Source organism: Eleginops maclovinus, chromosome 7 (assembly GCF_036324505.1).
Source record: "Eleginops maclovinus isolate JMC-PN-2008 ecotype Puerto Natales chromosome 7, JC_Emac_rtc_rv5, whole genome shotgun sequence".
Taxonomy (NCBI): Eukaryota; Metazoa; Chordata; class Actinopteri; order Perciformes; family Eleginopidae; genus Eleginops; species Eleginops maclovinus.
In genome coordinates, this window is record NC_086355.1 from 5616977 (window position 1) to 5635571 (window position 18595).

The 18595-nt window shown below is 41.1% G+C and overlaps 1 protein-coding gene across 1 annotated transcript in view; it reads left to right on the forward strand.

Moving 5' to 3' along the window:
- The window catches only part of LOC134866835 (kalirin-like), a 101560-nt gene that overhangs the window by 38127 nt on the left and 44838 nt on the right, over positions 1-18595 (forward strand). The window contains 13 exon segments of the mRNA XM_063887000.1: positions 487-609; positions 2789-2911; positions 3230-3421; positions 4678-4809; positions 5809-5907; positions 6045-6176; positions 9017-9139; positions 12882-13073; positions 13429-13598; positions 13899-14073; positions 14738-14990; positions 16382-16548; positions 17794-17913. Coding sequence (XP_063743070.1) covers positions 487-609; positions 2789-2911; positions 3230-3421; positions 4678-4809; positions 5809-5907; positions 6045-6176; positions 9017-9139; positions 12882-13073; positions 13429-13598; positions 13899-14073; positions 14738-14990; positions 16382-16548; positions 17794-17913 — 2001 coding nt within the window.

The following is an 18595-nucleotide window of genomic DNA, read 5'->3' on the forward strand; positions in this document are numbered from 1 at the left end:
CCTGGCCCTCAGCTTGTTAGAGTCTCTCGTTATTGCTAATGAGAAGAAGTCGCTGCATGCTAGCTTGTTAGCCGCAGGAATCCACAGGAATAGTTGTCAGAGAACGCAGTGAGTTCATTGCACAGGATGTTTACATAAAGCACATACTGTACTGTACGAAACTGAGAAGATGCATTGTTTTAAAGACATGCAAACAACAACACTGTAGGAATTGACAAAGAATAAACATTATAAGTATAAAGTAGTAACCTCTTTGCAAGTTAAGTGTTATACCTTTAAAATTGGCATGAAGTATACAAATCAGAATTACCGTCAAACAACTGGAGGATAACATATATACTACAGATGTTCTAGTTCAGTACATAAATGGCGTGTTTCCCTCATGATTTTAAAGACAACAATCAGTCCAGTTGCCCTACACCCTAAATGGTTAAGCAATCATAAGAGACATCATCTTACAATTCTTATTCCTTGATTTTTTCCCAGGTGGCCAGTCTGCTGGATAAGCTCCACTCCATGCGGCAGCATCTCCATCAGATGTGGCACGTCAGGAAGCTGAAGCTGGACCAGTGCTTCCAGCTGCGTCTGTTCGAACAGGACGCCGAGAAGGTGAGTCACACCTGAGCCTGATGACGATGAGCATAAATTATCTCTAGCAGTGGAAGTGTAATATATCAGATCAGTCCGTTCTGTCAACACATCGTAATGAGGTAGCTTAATTAAAATAGGTTAGGTCAGGAAAATAATATTTGCCAAACTCTTGACTTTAGTTAATGATAATTGATTAATTGTGTCTTCTCTTCGCGTTACCTTTGCTGAGGGGGTTGGATTCATTTAGCAACATCATCATCCAGTCTTTCCTCTTTAGCTTCCTCCTTACCTCCACCTTCTTTCTGCACATCTGTTTATTTTCTTGCCTCTAATTCAGTGTCAAACAGTGTTCTTATGTTGTGTCTTTTCCACATCTGCATTGCTCTAAATATCTCCGGAAACTCCTCAGTGGACTGAATGAATTGGCCTGTTTATGTAGACATAGGAACTCAGTTAGCAGATAATCCAACGGAAAATCAGCCGTCCTCTCTTCACCTAAACCAGCTGACTGATTAGCTGTGGTTCTGGCTCAAAGCCTGGAATCCATTTTTCATTATCATAAACATGCAGAAATATCTCAATTTCAGAGATGCTATACATAGAAAGATCCCACTCTCTGATTTGATGTTGGTATTGAGGGTTATTCAGGTCATCTGGAGTGCTTTTAGTCTGTAAACACCACTCTATCGCTCAAAGAGAAACTACAAAAACACTGAAAATCATCTAAAAATACATAATTAATTTCTGCAAACGGATCAAACTTCCAACAGAAGTCAATAAACATTGAATAAAGCAAGCATAAATACAATTCAATGAAGTGGGTTCAGTGGGTCTTACGTTGGCTCTTTAAAATATAAAGAGTCTTAGCAGCCTTCAGGTCTTTACGGGAGGCTGTTCCACAATTGTGGGCTGTAAAATATGGGTCTTTGTTTGAATTTTGAACAAAACAAATACAGATTATCCAGCTGACAGAACTCTAGAGATGAGTTTAAGCGAGGACATGGATCCAGGATGGCTGAAACAAGTTAACCCACAGCCCCGCCTCTTACCAACAGAGATGTGTTTGGTGGAACCTTAAGTGTTGTTGATGGTAGTGCACACACACACACACACACACACACACACACACACACACACACACACACACACACACACACACACACACACACACACACACACACACACACACACACACACACACCGAGGGGCGTCAGCTGACTTGACGTGTATTCCATACAGAAATCCGCATGCAGGAGCCGTAAATATTTACTGTAAAGCAAACAGAGAAAATGAAACAGTTTTGGCCTCAGTGTTGTCATGCTGATGGTCTGCTGCAGGGTGGGGGGGGGGGGGGTGTGTGTGTGTGTGGACCCGTTTACACCGTGGGAAACACTCAGTGCTCGCAGGGAAACAGTCAGACCTGACGAGGTGTTTGTCCGCGGTGAAATCACTGCTGGAGGAATGACTGTGTAGTAACCATGGTAACCACACGGCCTCCATCTGTCTGCAGAGATTGATTGAGATGGAGAAGCAGGCGTGAAGGTTGTGCAGTTCTCTTCGGCTGCACACTGATCAGCGTGTGAAGAGGGAAGCTGAAAGTGACGCTCCTGTTTTTAAAGCATCACTCCTCTGTTTGTTAACCCCCCCCCCCCACCCGCTCATGTTTACGTTATTTTGGCCGCAGTTTCTCTCCGTTATGGCAACGTTTTACTCACAAACCTGATTGTAGACACACACGGTTAGTCAGCGCCGCCGCTTGAAAACGCTAGACAATAATGTTATGAACTTTGATACAAATACTTCATGCAAAGGCTCATATCAAAGGATGAAATACAGTTTTAGGACTCGGTATTTGTGTCTGCTAATGACACGTTCCTCCTAACATGCCGAGATAATTCCTCAGTGTTTTATTTCAGTGCGAAACTTCATTCTTGACCTTGGAGACGGTAGTTCTACAAATAAAGCTCCTCTTACTGACATTTAACCGCAGAACGTTTTTAAACTGTCAAACATCAGAGTTTGACGCACATGTGATTAATTAGATATGATTTTCCAAGTAAGCACGATGTCATTGCAATGGGATAAAATAAATGAATGTGTAGGATAGTTTGTAATGTTATTAATGTTGCATTATGTTGTGTGTGTGTGTGTGTGTGTGTGTGTGTGTGTGTGTGTGTGTGTGTGTGTGTGTGTGCAGATGTTCGACTGGATCAGCCACAACAAGGAGCTGTTCCTGCAGAGTCACACAGAGATCGGACGGGGATACCAACATGCCGTGGAGCTGCAGACTCAGCACAACCACTTTGCTATGAACTCCATGGTAATGTCGGCAAAAATGTTACCCTCACATTACATGACTGTAGTTCTCAATAAGAGGTTGCAGTCATGATCGACAAACATCCAGGCTTTGTGCAAGAACCTGTTTATCTAACTGTTAAAGCTCACTCCCAAAATCCCCAGATCTAAATACATTTTTCTCCTTGTACCTTTTAGAAATATTAATCAATATAGACGGGTCCGAGTGTTAGAGATATCCTGCAAAAATATAGCTTTAGAAATGTCGGCCTACTGTTGAATATATTTTAAAAAACACGTCACTCAGCCTGTGGTGTTCAAGTCTGTGTCTTCTTCTTCCTAGAATGCCTATGTAAATATCAACAGGATCATGTCGGTGGCGAGCCGCCTGGCAGAGGCCAGTCACTACGCCTCCACACAGATAAAACAGATCTCCACTCAGCTGGATCTGGACTGGAAAAGTTTTGCTGCTGCACTCGACGAGCGCTCCACCATCCTCGCCATGTCGTCTGTGTTTCACCAGAAGGCTGAACAGGTGAGAAGATGTGAAGAATAATCAAACAGAGCCTTTAATTCTGAATTGGCAGAAGTGAGAACAAATCTGTAGGCACATCAGACTCCTCCTCTTAACCTGTTGTAAGGACCTCCCCTTCACATCTCTCTCATTAGAGGAGACGCTGCTCCACTGCTTGTCTTCGGTTGCTGATTTGGCAACTATGTAATCTAGGAATCTCTGCAGCAGCATATCCAGAATGTAAAATGCAAATGGGACATTTTGAGGCGTCTGATTATATTTAATAGATCAAACTGCTCCACTGCTGATTCTTGGAAGGTTGACATGGCAACAGATGAAGCTTGTTTGATTCCTACTGGGCTCTTGACATCAGCTACAAGTGTTCGACTGAGAGAGCTGGAGATGAAAGAGGGAGAGAGGGAGGGACAGAGGGAGAGGGAGAGAGAGGGTGGTGGCGGCAGAGAAGGGATTTGCTGAGATAGACTAATGAAAAACAGAGGAACAAAAAAAGTGTCAGGATGAAAGATGAGAAGATGAGAGATCGGGAAGGGAAACACAAGGGAGAGAAAATTGGCAAGTCTGCCGAGAGAATAAAAATTAGAGTGTGAAAATGAGAGGTTTAATGAGGTAAAGGCTTCTCTTCATCGGCAAACACATTAACCCTAAATTACCTCAAGAATAGCAACACTAACATCCTCTAGAGTGTTCATTCATGAAATATATGTACCCATTATGTACAAATGTCCCAAGAGTGGCATTAGAGGAAACATCACATCTTAATTCAAATCAAAAATATATGAAGATGGGATTCCTTTTTTCATCGTTTGACCTAAAACTTACGTTTTGTGTTTTATCAGGTACTCATAACCTCTCAATGTCTCTACTTTAACCTGCTATCATAGAATAATAAATGGTCTAATATGAAAAAGTGGGCTAACATGCATTCAACATGTCCCTGTGACACCCAGTTGCCAAAACACATAGAATAATTAGACTCCATTGCATTAGGATTAATATATACTAAATTTCATGGCATCTAGCCACCATTCTTTGGCCTTACACTCAGAAAAATGAGTCCCAGGACAGATGATTGTTGAATGCTGCAAGCATATAAGGAATGTGCAGAGCTGTTAGTTAGATTAGCAACGGTAAATGTAGAAAAAAGTCAACATAACATTGGAGAGTATTAATTCATATGTGTTCTTAGATTCAATCCCATATGAAAACACACATTTAAGGTCTTACTTTCTGTCTGTCTGTCTGTGTCGCTTCCTCAGTTCCTGTCGGAGGTGGATGCCTGGTGTAAAGTGTGCAGTGAGGGGGGGTTACCGTCCGAGATGCAGGAGCTGGAAATCGCCATCCATCGCCACCAGAGTCTGTACGAGCAGGTGACCCAGGCTTACACCGAGGTAAACCAGCAGCACAGCTAACTACATAACCGCAGCCCTATTCACATGGACCTTGTATATCCAGGGGAACTTAACACCCCAACCCACATCTATATTTGCTGCAGCTACAAGTACAAACAAAGTTACCTGAACCTGGAGAAAATAAAGCAATAAGCTGAAGCTCCTCTATGTTTTGATGTAAATCAGTAGAACAAGTTATAACATCATGTTCTCTGTACTGTTAACACAAGCATCTTTGAATACTTGAAAGCAGTGTGTGCTGGAGCTGCTCTTTGTGCTATTGCTTTAAGTAAGACAAAAAGGAGTGCCTGTATTAAATGTTCTACCTCCAGATCAAAGCAATAGCATGCATTGGACCTTGGTTTTGAATTATCTTCACAACTAATCATGTACAGAATACTTTAAAGCTTGTTTTCCTTCTGCATTTTCTTATGTAAATATTTTTTTCCAGTAAGATGTCTTAATGTTTACCAGCCAAGGAGTCCAAAAAATCTCTGAAAAGGTTCCTTCTCCATTTAAGCAGTTAAACAATGATTTAAATGTAGGACATATTTGTCTTAAAATGCACATGAACATGGACCAAAGGATGTTTCAATCAGGACACAACAACAACTCTTGACACTGTTGTTTGGTTTTTAATGATCTTTTCTGATGAAAAACTATTAAACTTTATTTGAACATCAATTTCAAGAACAATGCAATCCAAAGTGATTTACATAGGACATAAAATCATTAAGACAAGATATAAAATAAACAGCAACCACCAATATCTCATGCCTTGCAGAAAAGGAAACAGAGCTTACTGCTTATGTGGACGCAGTGGTTTCAGTTGTGGGTTTGCATGTGCAGTTAGCAGTAAGAAGAGAAATGCTGATTCAGAAAGTTTATATTTATATGAAGGAGACGATGCAAAACATGCTTTCACTAAGAAAACGTTGTACCCCTTCTATCTTTATGTCTCTGTCTAATCTCCTTTCTGACCTACCTGTCTGTTTGCAGGTGAGTCAGGATGGTAAAGCCTTATTGGACGTCCTCCAGAGACCTTTGAGTCCCGGCAACTCTGAATCGCTGACAGCCACTGCCAATTACTCCAAAGCGGTCAGTGTCATTTTCTTTGTTGGTGTGGGGGCTTCTTCTGCTAGTCAATGACAAAAGAGGGGACATCTTTAAGTAGTTTCAATTAACTTAAAAACACATCAAATGAATTACTGTGTTGCATTTGTATGATTTTGCAGGTTCACTGCATCCTGGACGTGGTTCACGAGGTTCTCCACCATCAGCGGCGTCTCGAGAATATTTGGCAGCATCGAAAGGTCCGACTGCACCAGAGACTGCAGCTGTGTGTTTTCCAGCAAGACGTCCAGCAGGTACACACACAAACACTCACACTCAGTGCAAGCAAGAGAAATAAAAACATGAGGAGTGTGTTAGTGGGAGAGAAGAGGGAATATGTTGTTGGTTTTGGATGTAAACGTTGGTTTCTCCAAAGAGACAGCTTTATAGGAACAGCGAGAAACAATATTTATTCACACATTACAACTTTATATGAAGTTTACAGTTCACTGTAAGGAGTTTGAAAGCGATTACCTAAACATGGAGGTTAGAGAATTTGAGAGTAGAGCACGTAATCTTGTTTGTAAGCATGTGATCAAGTAAAAAGACGTCTGTGTCTTTCTGATAAATTATACGGAGCAGAACCGATGAGAAACACTACAACACGTTCATTCATCTCTGCTGTCCTCTCGCCCCAGCCTAACCGTGTGTAATGTGAGAATTCCTGAGATAAAATACTTCACTGGTACCACTGCTCATATTTCACAGACGAGCAGACGGGTTTTTGTTTTTTAAAGGTGTCAGCCCAGATTCCTGTAGATTTTATAGATAATAGTTTGCTCAAAATGATTTATGAAGGGCAGTTATAACCAGCAGACTGGATGCCATTAATGGGGGTGGAGGAAGTCTTGTTTATTACATTTCGTTCTTTAATGTTATTGTGGGTTTGACAGTAATGCAGTAGGAATGAGGTACAACCAAATAATACCACTGGCATCACTGCAACCTCTGGAATCTCAGTTAAGAGTCCACATGTGCCTCTCTCTAGAGAGTGTTTCCCCTCCAAAATGATGAACATAAAGTACAGTAACAAGGGCACAGAGTGTATCTAATGCAGAACAGCTGAAACTGAGCCCCGGCAATATCATCTGCAGAGATTCAGCCACTTAGGTTTGAACAATATAGAAATAGAAAACGTTTCCTAACTTACTTCTTTATTAAACTCAGCACATTGCAAACTCAGTGAAGTGAGGTTTTGCAGTAATGACTACATTGAGCAATGGCTAAATTAATAATTGTCTTTTTTGTTATCATAGACTCGTTGTTACAGTGTCAAAAAGCACCTCGATATTGGCAGATGCTTGACCACTTTGTTTGGTTAATTTTATATAGGCTAACCAGTGTAGCATAAAACGTGGCTGACTTGCCATGCAGCAATGTAGCTAACTAGCTAGCTGTAGTGCTAGTTTGCTAATTCCACTATGCTCTAAGCTAGACCGGAAAATGAGCCAAACTACAGGCTGGTGGCCAGGAGGAGAGCTGGATCTAACAGTATCTCCATCTAACTCCCTTGAGTGTGTCCAGGAAGAGAGAATTAGGGCGTGAGATGCCCTACTAAATCCATAGATGGACGTGCACCATGCTACATTTATATGTGTCCCAAGAGAGACTGTGAGAAAGTGTTACAGAGAGGTAAATAGACAATGAGAGAAGAAAAAAAAAACTGGTGCATGAAGAAGAGATCGTATCAGTAGGTTATAAATTCATTGAAACAAGAGCTTTGCCAACTGTACTGGTCATGCATCAGTTTCTATGAGACCCCAGAGAGAGACAAAGAGACACACACAGAGGGCGAGAGACATACGTGGGAAGTGAGACAAGGAGCAAGTGAGAGAGTAAGCTCATACCAATAGACTATAACTCACCGTGAACAGGGCTTCTCCAACCAGAGTTGTAATGCTAGGATATATGTGACCCCAGAGAGGAAGAGGCAGAGATGCACGAGTGGAGGCTGAAAGAGAACATATAGGATTTAAAGTTTGATTTGGCAGATTTAGCCTCGCATTCAAACAGAGTTGGAAGGTAGGATAGGACTTTGTATGTGCTCTGACCTTTCTCTGAACTCTTTGTGGCTGCAGCTGCAATGACTACACCACACTGATGTCATGAATTACAACACCGTTCATCCCTAATCTCTGTTCCTCAAAAGCCAAAAAAGTGCTTTGAGATGAGAGGAAGAAGAGCTCAGATCTTCATACCTTGAACTCTATAACATAAGCAAAAGGACAAAGTACAGCCACTGGTTTATTCTTTAACACATTTTATTCTCTAAGATAATCATATAGTTGTTGTTTGTTGTATCTTAATTAAAAAAATACCTGGTAACCATATCTGTCAAATAAATGTAGTGTCAGAAATACAGTTTCCCTCTAAGTGTGGATAGTCAAGGTAGCAAACAAAGGAAATAATCTAGATGAGTCCATCAGAATTGAACAATAACATGCTTGAGTAAAAGCACCTGATGTAGAGATGTATTCATGTGGAAACAAGCCTTAAAGGTGTTGTTTATTCAGCATTTTTTAGCAGTACATTTCAAGTGTTTTACCTGTTTTGTGTCTGTGAAATTGTTGTTTTTATGTTGGCTTTTGGAAGAATGACCCTCAAAAATCCTTTAAAAAATCAAATCAAATCAAGGACAAATGCTCTATTTCGCAATAGTCCAAGAGAAAATGTGTTTTTTTTGCCTTGTGATTTGATGTTCTCTAAAATGTAATATGTTTTTCCTTGGCCCAGAACACATGCTTCAATGCCAGACTGAAAAACTGAATACCCAGCCCCCTTTTTAGCTAATTAATATCATAGCAAGGGATGGTGCCTGCCAGTCGTCTGCCAAGCGCATCAATAAAGGTCTGCAATAGTCTAATGCTACAGAATTTCAACATCCTCTCCTTCTCGGCTGCAGTGACCTAAATTTCCCACGGTGATCATGGAGGTTTCATCTCCTCTATTCATAATTCACGAGGTCTGAGACCATTTTGTACTGCTGATCTGACTGTACACTGTCAGGAGCAGAGGGTTCAGCAGGTTGCCTTTAATCCTCAGTGTGTGTTAGGAGATGATGTAAAGGTGATCTTTGCGTGTCCTCTCTTCTCAGGTGATGGACTGGATAGAAAACCACGGCGAAGCTTTCCTCAGCAAACACACTGGTGTTGGGAAATCCCTTCACAGAGCCCGAGCCCTGCAGAAAAGACACGATGACTTTGAAGACGTAGCTCAGGTAAGTCTGTTTGTTTATATTAGCTCCCATCCAAGCATTATTTCTCCAAAGATAAAGACTGAATCACACGGGAAAAAGCCACAAGGATCAAAGCTTGAACTCCACGTTGTTTTTCCTTTTCTCTGCTGTTTTTCTTTGAACAGTGGGATGAGTTGACACTGCAACATTTGACTGTTGTACTTGAACAGTAAATCAGTTCTGCAGCTCATGTTTTCGGTACTGAAGTTGAATTTCTAAGAGCACATTTATCTGTAAGAAGATGATAATATTGAGGAGGTTTTCTTACCTTCTTGAGCTCAGGAGTCAGTTTAAGTCCATGTGTGAACCCTCATTAACAGTATCAACTTTACACATCTACTCCTATGATGTACATTTTGAGGGTAGTAGCTTGTTTTCATCAATGTTTATTCACTTGCCTTTCGAACATCTGTTAGTAATCTCCCTTGATTAATCCCAAATTTCCAAAAAAACACCATGCCTGGTGGCAGCAGGAAGCATGAAGACATGCCTCTACGTAACCATTTATGGTTACAAGCCTTTCCTGACTAATCTGCAGAATATGTTATCCATTCCTGAATTTTAATACTACAGTTTATCATGTATGAGACGCTGGAGTGCAGGAGCTAGATTTTTGGTGATAAGGATGAAAACAAAACAAAGAAACACGTTCGAGCTCACGTCAGAGATTTTATAAAATGTCAGAGGGAATGTGGCTTGTGTGCAAAGTCAATGCTGGTATGAAAAGGATTCAATCATAGTCAAATAAAATATAAAACAAACACTAGTGACATTTTTCAGTTGAATATTGAATAGACATGATTATTGCAGAGCCCTTTTTTCTTTGAGCCTCAAAATTTGTTCTTCATCACTTTATACCAAAACTGTCAGTACAGCCTGCTTAAAGAATCATGGAGGGGTTATATATCGGCTCGTATACAATGGAAACCTTGAGGGGCTTTGAAGTGGATTGGTTGCTGTAGGTGCGTGATGTTCTTCTTTATTGAAGTTGTCAGTTGTCTGGTTTGATTTGTTTTAAAGTCCTCAGATTGCAGACATATGTGCGTGTGTGTTCATTTCAAAGCCTTTCTTTAGAGACTGACTGTTATCATCAAATCTTTACTCTCGCTGCTGCTCTATAATAAGCCTGAACACATGCACACTGCGTATCACCATGGTGTCAAGCCATATTCTTCTGCTCTTTTCCTTCCCCATCTTGTTCTCGTCATTTTTATTTAGTCTTTTTGAGCTTTTTTTTTTCTTGCGTAATGGCGCTGACCTCCGAACACCTTTCCCCACTTTCCTCAGCCGATCAATCTGTTGCATCCTTGAGGCTTTCTCAACAATTTGCACCATCCTGAGTGCTTTCTAATCGTCGAAAACAACTAAATGTGGTTTATTATATCCTCAAATCAGACTAGCAGGGCACTCAGAAGACCCTCGCCAAGGCCAAAGGCCCTTTTACCATCGCAATGTTTACAAAAGTAAGAAACAATTTGTGTTCCTCTGCGAGATTTGGATTTGCTCCAAAAAGTAATGGGTTCTTCCTTAACCCATGCTACACTTTCCATTGATTTTCATAAAAGTCAAACTTACATTTCTTTCGTAATCCTGTTGATAAACAGACCAAAAACATAACCTTTTTGGCGGATGTAATAACAGCAATCAGAATCCATTTATCGATAAACACTCCCTACTTCAGTCAGAGGAGTTTCAGCGAAGTGATTATCCTATGAAAGAATGAGTGTGAATCCTATAAAGAGTATGTAGCCGTGTAAACTGATGTTTACATTCTGGATTAGGATTACCCTTCATAACATGCTGGATCAGCATTATTAGGGTCAGGCGCTCTGTCTCAGTTTCTCCCTATTCGTTCCTCAATTAGCATTTTTTTTGCAGTGTTTTGCTGGTAAAATTCCCTCCACTTAGTAATATACATAACATTAATACATGAAACGCCTTTAAGATACATGCCAAAAGATGAATATGTAAGCATGTTTACCCAAAATGAGTGTTTTATACAAACACATGCTAGGACTTAATGAGTGTGTGTGGGGTGTGTGTGTGTGTGTGTGTGTGTGTGTGTGTATAGTGTGTGTGTATAGTGTGTGTGTATAGTGTGTATATTAAACATGGTGAGTTTTTATAAAAATGTAATCCCCATTTACCTTCATTACCGCTAGTTTATTTTTAGCTCTCCTCGTCTACATCAGATTAGATGCTTCACCATGAGGTCAGACCAAACATCAAACAGAAAGACCCAAAACTCATTTACTCTCATTAAAGTCTTCATTCTGCAGCTTCTTCTAACTGCCGTAAATCTTAGTTTCTCTTGGGAGGTTAGACTAGACTTTAACTCTTCGAATACCAACATTGAAAGGTTGATAGGGACAATAGAGGGTCATATGTTGAACTGTGCATGTTAAGTAATTGGTTTAATATAAACAAAAAATACATATTTATTGACTTATCTAACAATTTATATATTTTTATTTTGCTGGGTATTAATTAAATTGCATTAGGTCCCAATGTTACATTTATTTATTCATTATTTTATTTAATATATTTATATTTTACATTACCATTGAGCCGATAATTCATTCGGTTAATTTCTTTTAATTTTCCTTTCAAATTATTCATTTATATCTGTCTTAAAAAGTCAGTTTTGGTATATTCAGGTGACAGGGATATTTCAGTCCCCCCCCCCTGCTGTAATCCTCATCCTAAACCACAGCAGTCATGCATGAAAAGTAATAATCTCTTGTAAATTATAATCTTTATCTCCTGTTTAATCCCTCTGAAATGTGAACCATCCAGACTGTAAGCTTTCCTCCCAGACTCATATTCTTGAATAATTGGGTTCATAATGCAATATCTATTTCTAACTCCAGCACCACACCCCCTGAACCGCCTGTCACAATAAAATATCTCACATGTAATTTTTCCTGAAGTTCAATTTTCCACTGGTAATCTCTCATATTTACCAGAATAGACTGAAAGTAATCCAGTTTGTCCTCCTGGTGAACGCTAAGAGCTTTAACACACAGAAAGGATTTAATCCATATTTGGTGATAATAGAGATACAGTAGAAACCGGAAACCTCGCCATGTTGATTTACTGACACTGGAATTAACATTGTGTTATACATGATCTGACAGTTTGTGTGATTTCCTGATGCAGAGTAATCTCTCTGCAGCTATGGTGTGTAGAAGATTAAATTAGGGCAGAGAAACTTCAAAAATAGCCCAAAATTGGAGAAGTGTTTTATGATGATAGAAAGAAAGATTGTCAGTGATGATGATTCAACTTGTAGAGGTAATAAAGAAGATGATGAGGAATGTGAAAGTCCTTACGTTATATTGATTAGATTAGATTCAGCTTTATTGTCATTGCACATACTACAATGAAATGCAGTTTGAATCCAACCTAAGAGTAGATAAAGAGCATGAGGTTACAGTGCATTCACACCTGCAGTGAGAAAGTTGTTGCATATGTGAGGCAAGGTAAAGACACGTTTGTAGAGATATGAAAGAAATATTTACAGATAAGATGCACGTTTTGAAGCATATATGGAGAAAACCAAGGATCAAGAGTTCTTGTCGGCTGTACACACACACACACAACTGTACCAGGTGGAAAAACTTGAAACAAGATTATTACACATTTCCAGAAACTGAGTGGACGTAGCGCACTAGTCGCCGTGTTGCACTACTGATGATGATGAAGGTCCCTCCTCCCCTCTCAGAACACGTACACTAATGCGGACAAGTTGCTGGAGGCGGCTGAGCAGCTGGCTCAGACCGGCGAGTGCGACCCCGAGGAAATCTACAAGGCCGCCCGGCACCTGGAAGTCCGAATCCAGGACTTTGTCCGTCGGGTCGAACACAGGAAGCTGCTGCTAGACATGTCTGTGTCCTTCCACACCCACACCAAGGAGGTGAGACATGCACACAAACACACACAAACTGAAAAAAGAGACAGATTCTCCCACATCCTGTTTTGGCCTAAGAGCTCTACCCAAATGAATTATTGATTCGTCATTAACCACAGAGACTCTGATATGTGATGAGTGTGTAATTGCAGGTTTGAGTCCAAATAGGACAAACAGTTTCCACTTCTACAATTAGTCTGTCATGTAGTTGTTAGAGTTATTTTCAGTCTTACGTGCCATATGTATACTTGGGTCTACATTGTAATCAGAAGTCTGTGCAAATGGATTTATAGCTTAAATGCTGACGTGCCGTCTGCCCGTCTGTCTGCCCGTCTGTCTGCCCGTCTGTCTGTGTGTCCAGCTGTGGTCGTGGATGGAGGAGCTTCAGAAGCAGCTGCTGGATGAGGTGTGCTGTGATTCTGTGGATTCGGTGCAGTCTCTGATCCAGCAGTTTCAGCAGCAGCAGACGGCCACACTGGAGGCAACGCTCAACGTGATTAAAGAGGGAGAGGAACTAATGCAGCAGCTCAGGTAATAACACAAGTCATACTTAAAACGTCATTAAACCATTTATTTGATTCACCCACTTCTGTAGGATTAAGTATAATATCCTCTAGTTTGTCATGTCTATATTTCATCTACATAATCTTAAACAAATCTTGATATCAATCATGTAAAGTAAAATCTTTGACTTTTATAGATTTGGCCTTTTTTTAATCAAATATGAAAACAAATGTAGATCGTGTTTCAAACACTCCACTGCCTATAATGTGGGAGGACTTGTTTAAGACCTATATGATATTATGTATCCTTCTGCCTTTCTTTCCTCAGAGACGCAGCCATGTCGACCAATAAGACGCCTCACTGCAGCTCCATCGCTCACATCCAGGGAGTGCTGCAGCAGCTGGACGAGGCTCAGGGTCAGATGGAGGAACTGTTCCACGAACGCAAAATCAAGCTGGACATCTTCCTCCAGCTACGCATATTTGAGCAGTATACTATAGAGGTAAAAGTGTGTGTGTGTGTGTGTGTGTGTGTGTGTGTGTGTGTGTGTGTGTGTGTGTGTGTGTGTGTGTGTGTGTGTGTGTGTGTGTGTGTGTGTGTGTGTGTGTGTGTGTGTGTGTGTGTGTGTGTGTGTGTGTGTGTTTGTGTGTGTTCAACATTAAAGTAATGTTCAGAAAAGAACTCTGCTTTAGGTCCCCTGAGTTTCTCTTTCTACGGGCCCTGACAGACCTGGTTGGCCTCAAAGAAATATCACTGACTAAAGCAGACTTTGTATTGCTTTACATCTTTACGTTGCATAAGAATTGCCCTGGCAAAAAAAACGAGTACATATTAAGAAACTGTTCTTGGTTTACGTTCAGAACACAAACCGAATGGGTCTTTTAAAAAGTAACGTTTGACTTCACCTTTAATGTTCAGTCTTTGGTGGTTTTGGCACATGGAAAAAGAGGTGAAAATGTGTGAAATCACTTACTTGCTTTGATTTCTCTCTTACTGCCTGCCTGCTGATTCAACATACCCCATTGGCCCAGCAGCCACTGATAAGAGTTAATTAGAGCCAATATTGATAGACACTTCATACAACAATAGTGGCACCCACTGGCTTCTGGCTGTTGTTGAGTTGTTAACTATGTCTGCGTGTGTCTACACTTCTTCTGCTCCTGCAGGTCACAGCAGAGTTGGATGCCTGGAACGAGGATCTGTCTCGACAGCTGAATGACGGCAGCCGCTCAGGCGGCAGCAGCGCCAGCAGCACCGGGGGAGGCGGCGCCTCCTCTGGCAGCACAGAGGACATCGGCCTGGCAGAGCAGCGGCTGAAACGACATGCGGAGAGGAAGGCAGCCATGAACAACATGACCTACGAAGTGATGCAGCAAGGCCAAGACCTGCACCAGTACATCATGGAGGTCCAGGCTTCAGGTAAATGCCATGAGAGAAGGGAACTGGGATAATTAAGAGTGATAGATAGATGATTCAGAAGATTACAAAAAGAAAAGGCAAACCAGCTCTGATGTGTGCTTTTGAAATAGCTCCAATAGATAATTTCCCATCATTCCCTTGTGTTTTGTTCGGAGTTAACACATGGCCTCATTATGCATCTTAAGTGTTTCCCAAGTGACAAATATAGGCTTTTACTTAACAGAAGATCTCATGCCATGCAGCCAGACCTAATTGCTGTTTACTTTAAACCCTAAACTGTGTTTGGGAGATTTTGTTGCGCTTAATATACACTACTATCTGGCAGTCATGTTCTTTTATGGCTTTAACGGATGCATTTGCATTCATACTGCGCTTCAGATCTGGTTGCCCGCTGAGCAGGCTCACATCTGGATTTACAGCTACACACTGTATAATGAAGGAGAGGGAGAGCCTGATGCTTTGGCTGCATTATGAACTGTGATCCCAGGGGAAAGCGTGTTGTGCGGAACAGGGAGAGAATTAGGTTAAAAAATCGTCAGAGTCCAATCCTCTTACTGTGCGTGATGTTTATGAATGTGTGGAGGTCACCGCCTCAGTCACACTGCCCCCTGGAGTGTTAAATCTCTGTCAGCCAACACACACACACACACACACACACACACACACACACACACACACACACACACACACACACACACACACACACACACACACACACACACACACACACCCTCACTCTCTCTCTTTCCCTAGCAACACCAGCCACTGGTGAAGTAGGGCATTCAAAGTTAAATGGTTTTACAGACTGAGTTCAGACACACTTCTCTTTTACTCACTGCTTCAACGTATCAAACATCTGCAACTCTAACTAAAAATAAGATAATTGAAATAATGTAATCAGATGCAAAAAAAAGTTGCAATGGGAAATAATATTTACTAAGAAGTATCCAAACTTTTTAGGATGTTTTGCACCAATATAAGAGAGGCAGGAGTGGCTAGTGAGGGCTTACTGTATGATAAAATGTTTATGCAAGTTAGTTCAGAATAAGAGTTAAATGAATGTACTTGATAGTTAAGTTTTTTGGGGGGAAATGTTGACCTTCTTTCTTTGCCAAAGTGAGGTGAGATATATCTTTTAATGCCCAGTACATGGCTGGAGTTGGGACATGTCCAGCCTAGTTTAGGATTAAGAGATAATTTTAGAAGGTTATGTGTTGATGAGGGATGAGTCCATGACTTAAAAGAGCAGATTTACAGACATTGTGTTAATACCACATAGATCATCCAGAACATCCCAAACACTTCCTCATCTGTAGTTAAAGTGTACAACATTTTTGGGGGAAATAATATGGGAAAAATCTGACAATCACAGCTGTGTGTGTGTGTGTCAGGGATCGAGTTGACGGGGGAGAAGGACATGGACTTGGCCTCTCAGGTACAGGAGCTGCTGGAGTTCCTGCATGAGAAGCAGCAGGAGGTGGAGCTCAACGCGCAACACACTCACACCCGGCTGGAGCAGATCCTGCAGCTGCGCCACCTACAGGGCGAGGTCAAACAGGTAAATGCACACGCAAACACTAGCTCCAGGCGCTGAGGCGAATGAAGAAATTCTCAAAAAAATGTTCTTTCTTTAAGAGATATTTGAAAAGTGGTGTTGTTTAAACGTATTTATCTACAAAATATAACTGCAGTTTCTGATCCTGAGCCTGAAAACAATAGAATATTGTAAAATTGAAATAATAGGGTGCTTTAATGTGGCAGGATGAACAATTTCATTTTGAAATGACTCCTCCATGTTTGGAAAAATGACAAGAACAACACCCAGCTCTTCCCACAATAAGCCCACAATTTAGTTTTAGTTTTTTGGAGAAGCTCCTGCAGATGTTAATATGAACGTTAACATGATGTGTGTAGAGACAGGAAGCACGCTGCAGCTGCAGATGGAAACAGCTGAATAATGTATGAGGTATATGGCAATGTGCTAATAACACACACACACACACACACACACACACACACACACACACACACACACACACACACACACACACACACACACACACGCACACCTCTCCTGCTGCACCCTCAGTCTTTCTTACGCAATCAATCCTATAGAATTCCCCTACTTGCAGCAACAATGGGCACAATGTAGATCAAGTCTGGAATAATACTCTGTGTCTTATGCATGAAGGTACAAATCAAACTAGGCGGGTACAACAACCAAACACTGACATTTTTGACATTATTTCTTTATATTTAAAAAACAGTTTTGAATATGATGTCGTTAAGTATTAAACAGAGTGGATTTTGTAGGCTTTTTTTCTTGGGCTTCTTTATTTCTGGCAGATTATGCTGCCATCTACTGTGCGTCACTTGAACAACCTCAGTATGCATTAAATATTTATCTGTCCTGGAGTGCCCAAATATGTGTAGAAAAAAACGTTTTTTGTAAAAATGGTACCTAAGGAGATGGAAAGTTAAGATAAAGTCAGTAAAATATGGTGCTTTTTCTATTGTGCTTACATATAAATATCTATAAAAATAAACATAGCACATTAAATTTGCTTCTAAATCCAGCAAACAAGTAAGCATTGCATCCATATCATGCTATGCTTTGTGTCTCTATTTTCTTCAGACTGTGTGGTTTCTATCTTTTACCCACCTACCTATTTTCAGAGTTTACTATGTGAGACATTATGAGGAAGATTTCTCTACCATACCTTGACTAAAATGTCCTCTCATTCTAAGATTTGCAGACTTTTATTTTGGTGATGGCTTTGATTTTCTCTCCGTCTCTCTCTAGGTGTTGGGTTGGATTCGTAATGGTGAGTCCATGTTGAACGCCAGCATGGTGAACGCCAGCTCTCTGTCTGAGGCTGAGCAGCTGCAGAGGGAACATGAGCAGTTCCAGATGGCTATAGAGGTACACACACACACACACACACACACACACTCACACACTCTCACACACACATCCTAATTATTGCTGCTCAAACCAGGCTTACTGTACTTTAGTAATAATTATTTCAGCATGCGTTGGTTTGAATGGGAGCAGATGAGTGCACACACACACACACGCTCGCTCGCTCTTTGTCATCTGTTTCTGCACAGGGCTTGCCTCAATACTTATTTGATTCTGCATTGATTTTGAAGAGGAACAGATGCCAACACACACATGTTCAAATATACGCATTTGTGGGTGTGTGTGTGTGTGTGTGTGTGTGTGTGTGTGTGTGTGTATGCGTGCGTGCGTGCGTGCGTGTGCGTGTGCGTGTGTGGGTGTGTTTGTGTTGCTCCATGCAGTGCTTTGAAAAGCTGACTCCAGAAGTGTGTTAGCACTCACAGGGATAAAAGCCCTTTGGTCAGCACTGTACTACACACACTCTCTCAAACACACACACACACACACACACACACACACACACACACACACACACACACACACACACACACACACACACACACACACACACACACACACACACAGTTTTGGCGCAGACCTCATATGCTTGTTGTGGCCTGCTTTATGCTCCTGTGTGTGTGTGTGTGTGTGTGTGTGTGTGTGTGTGTGTGTGTGTGTGTGTGTGTGTGTGTGTGTGTGTGTG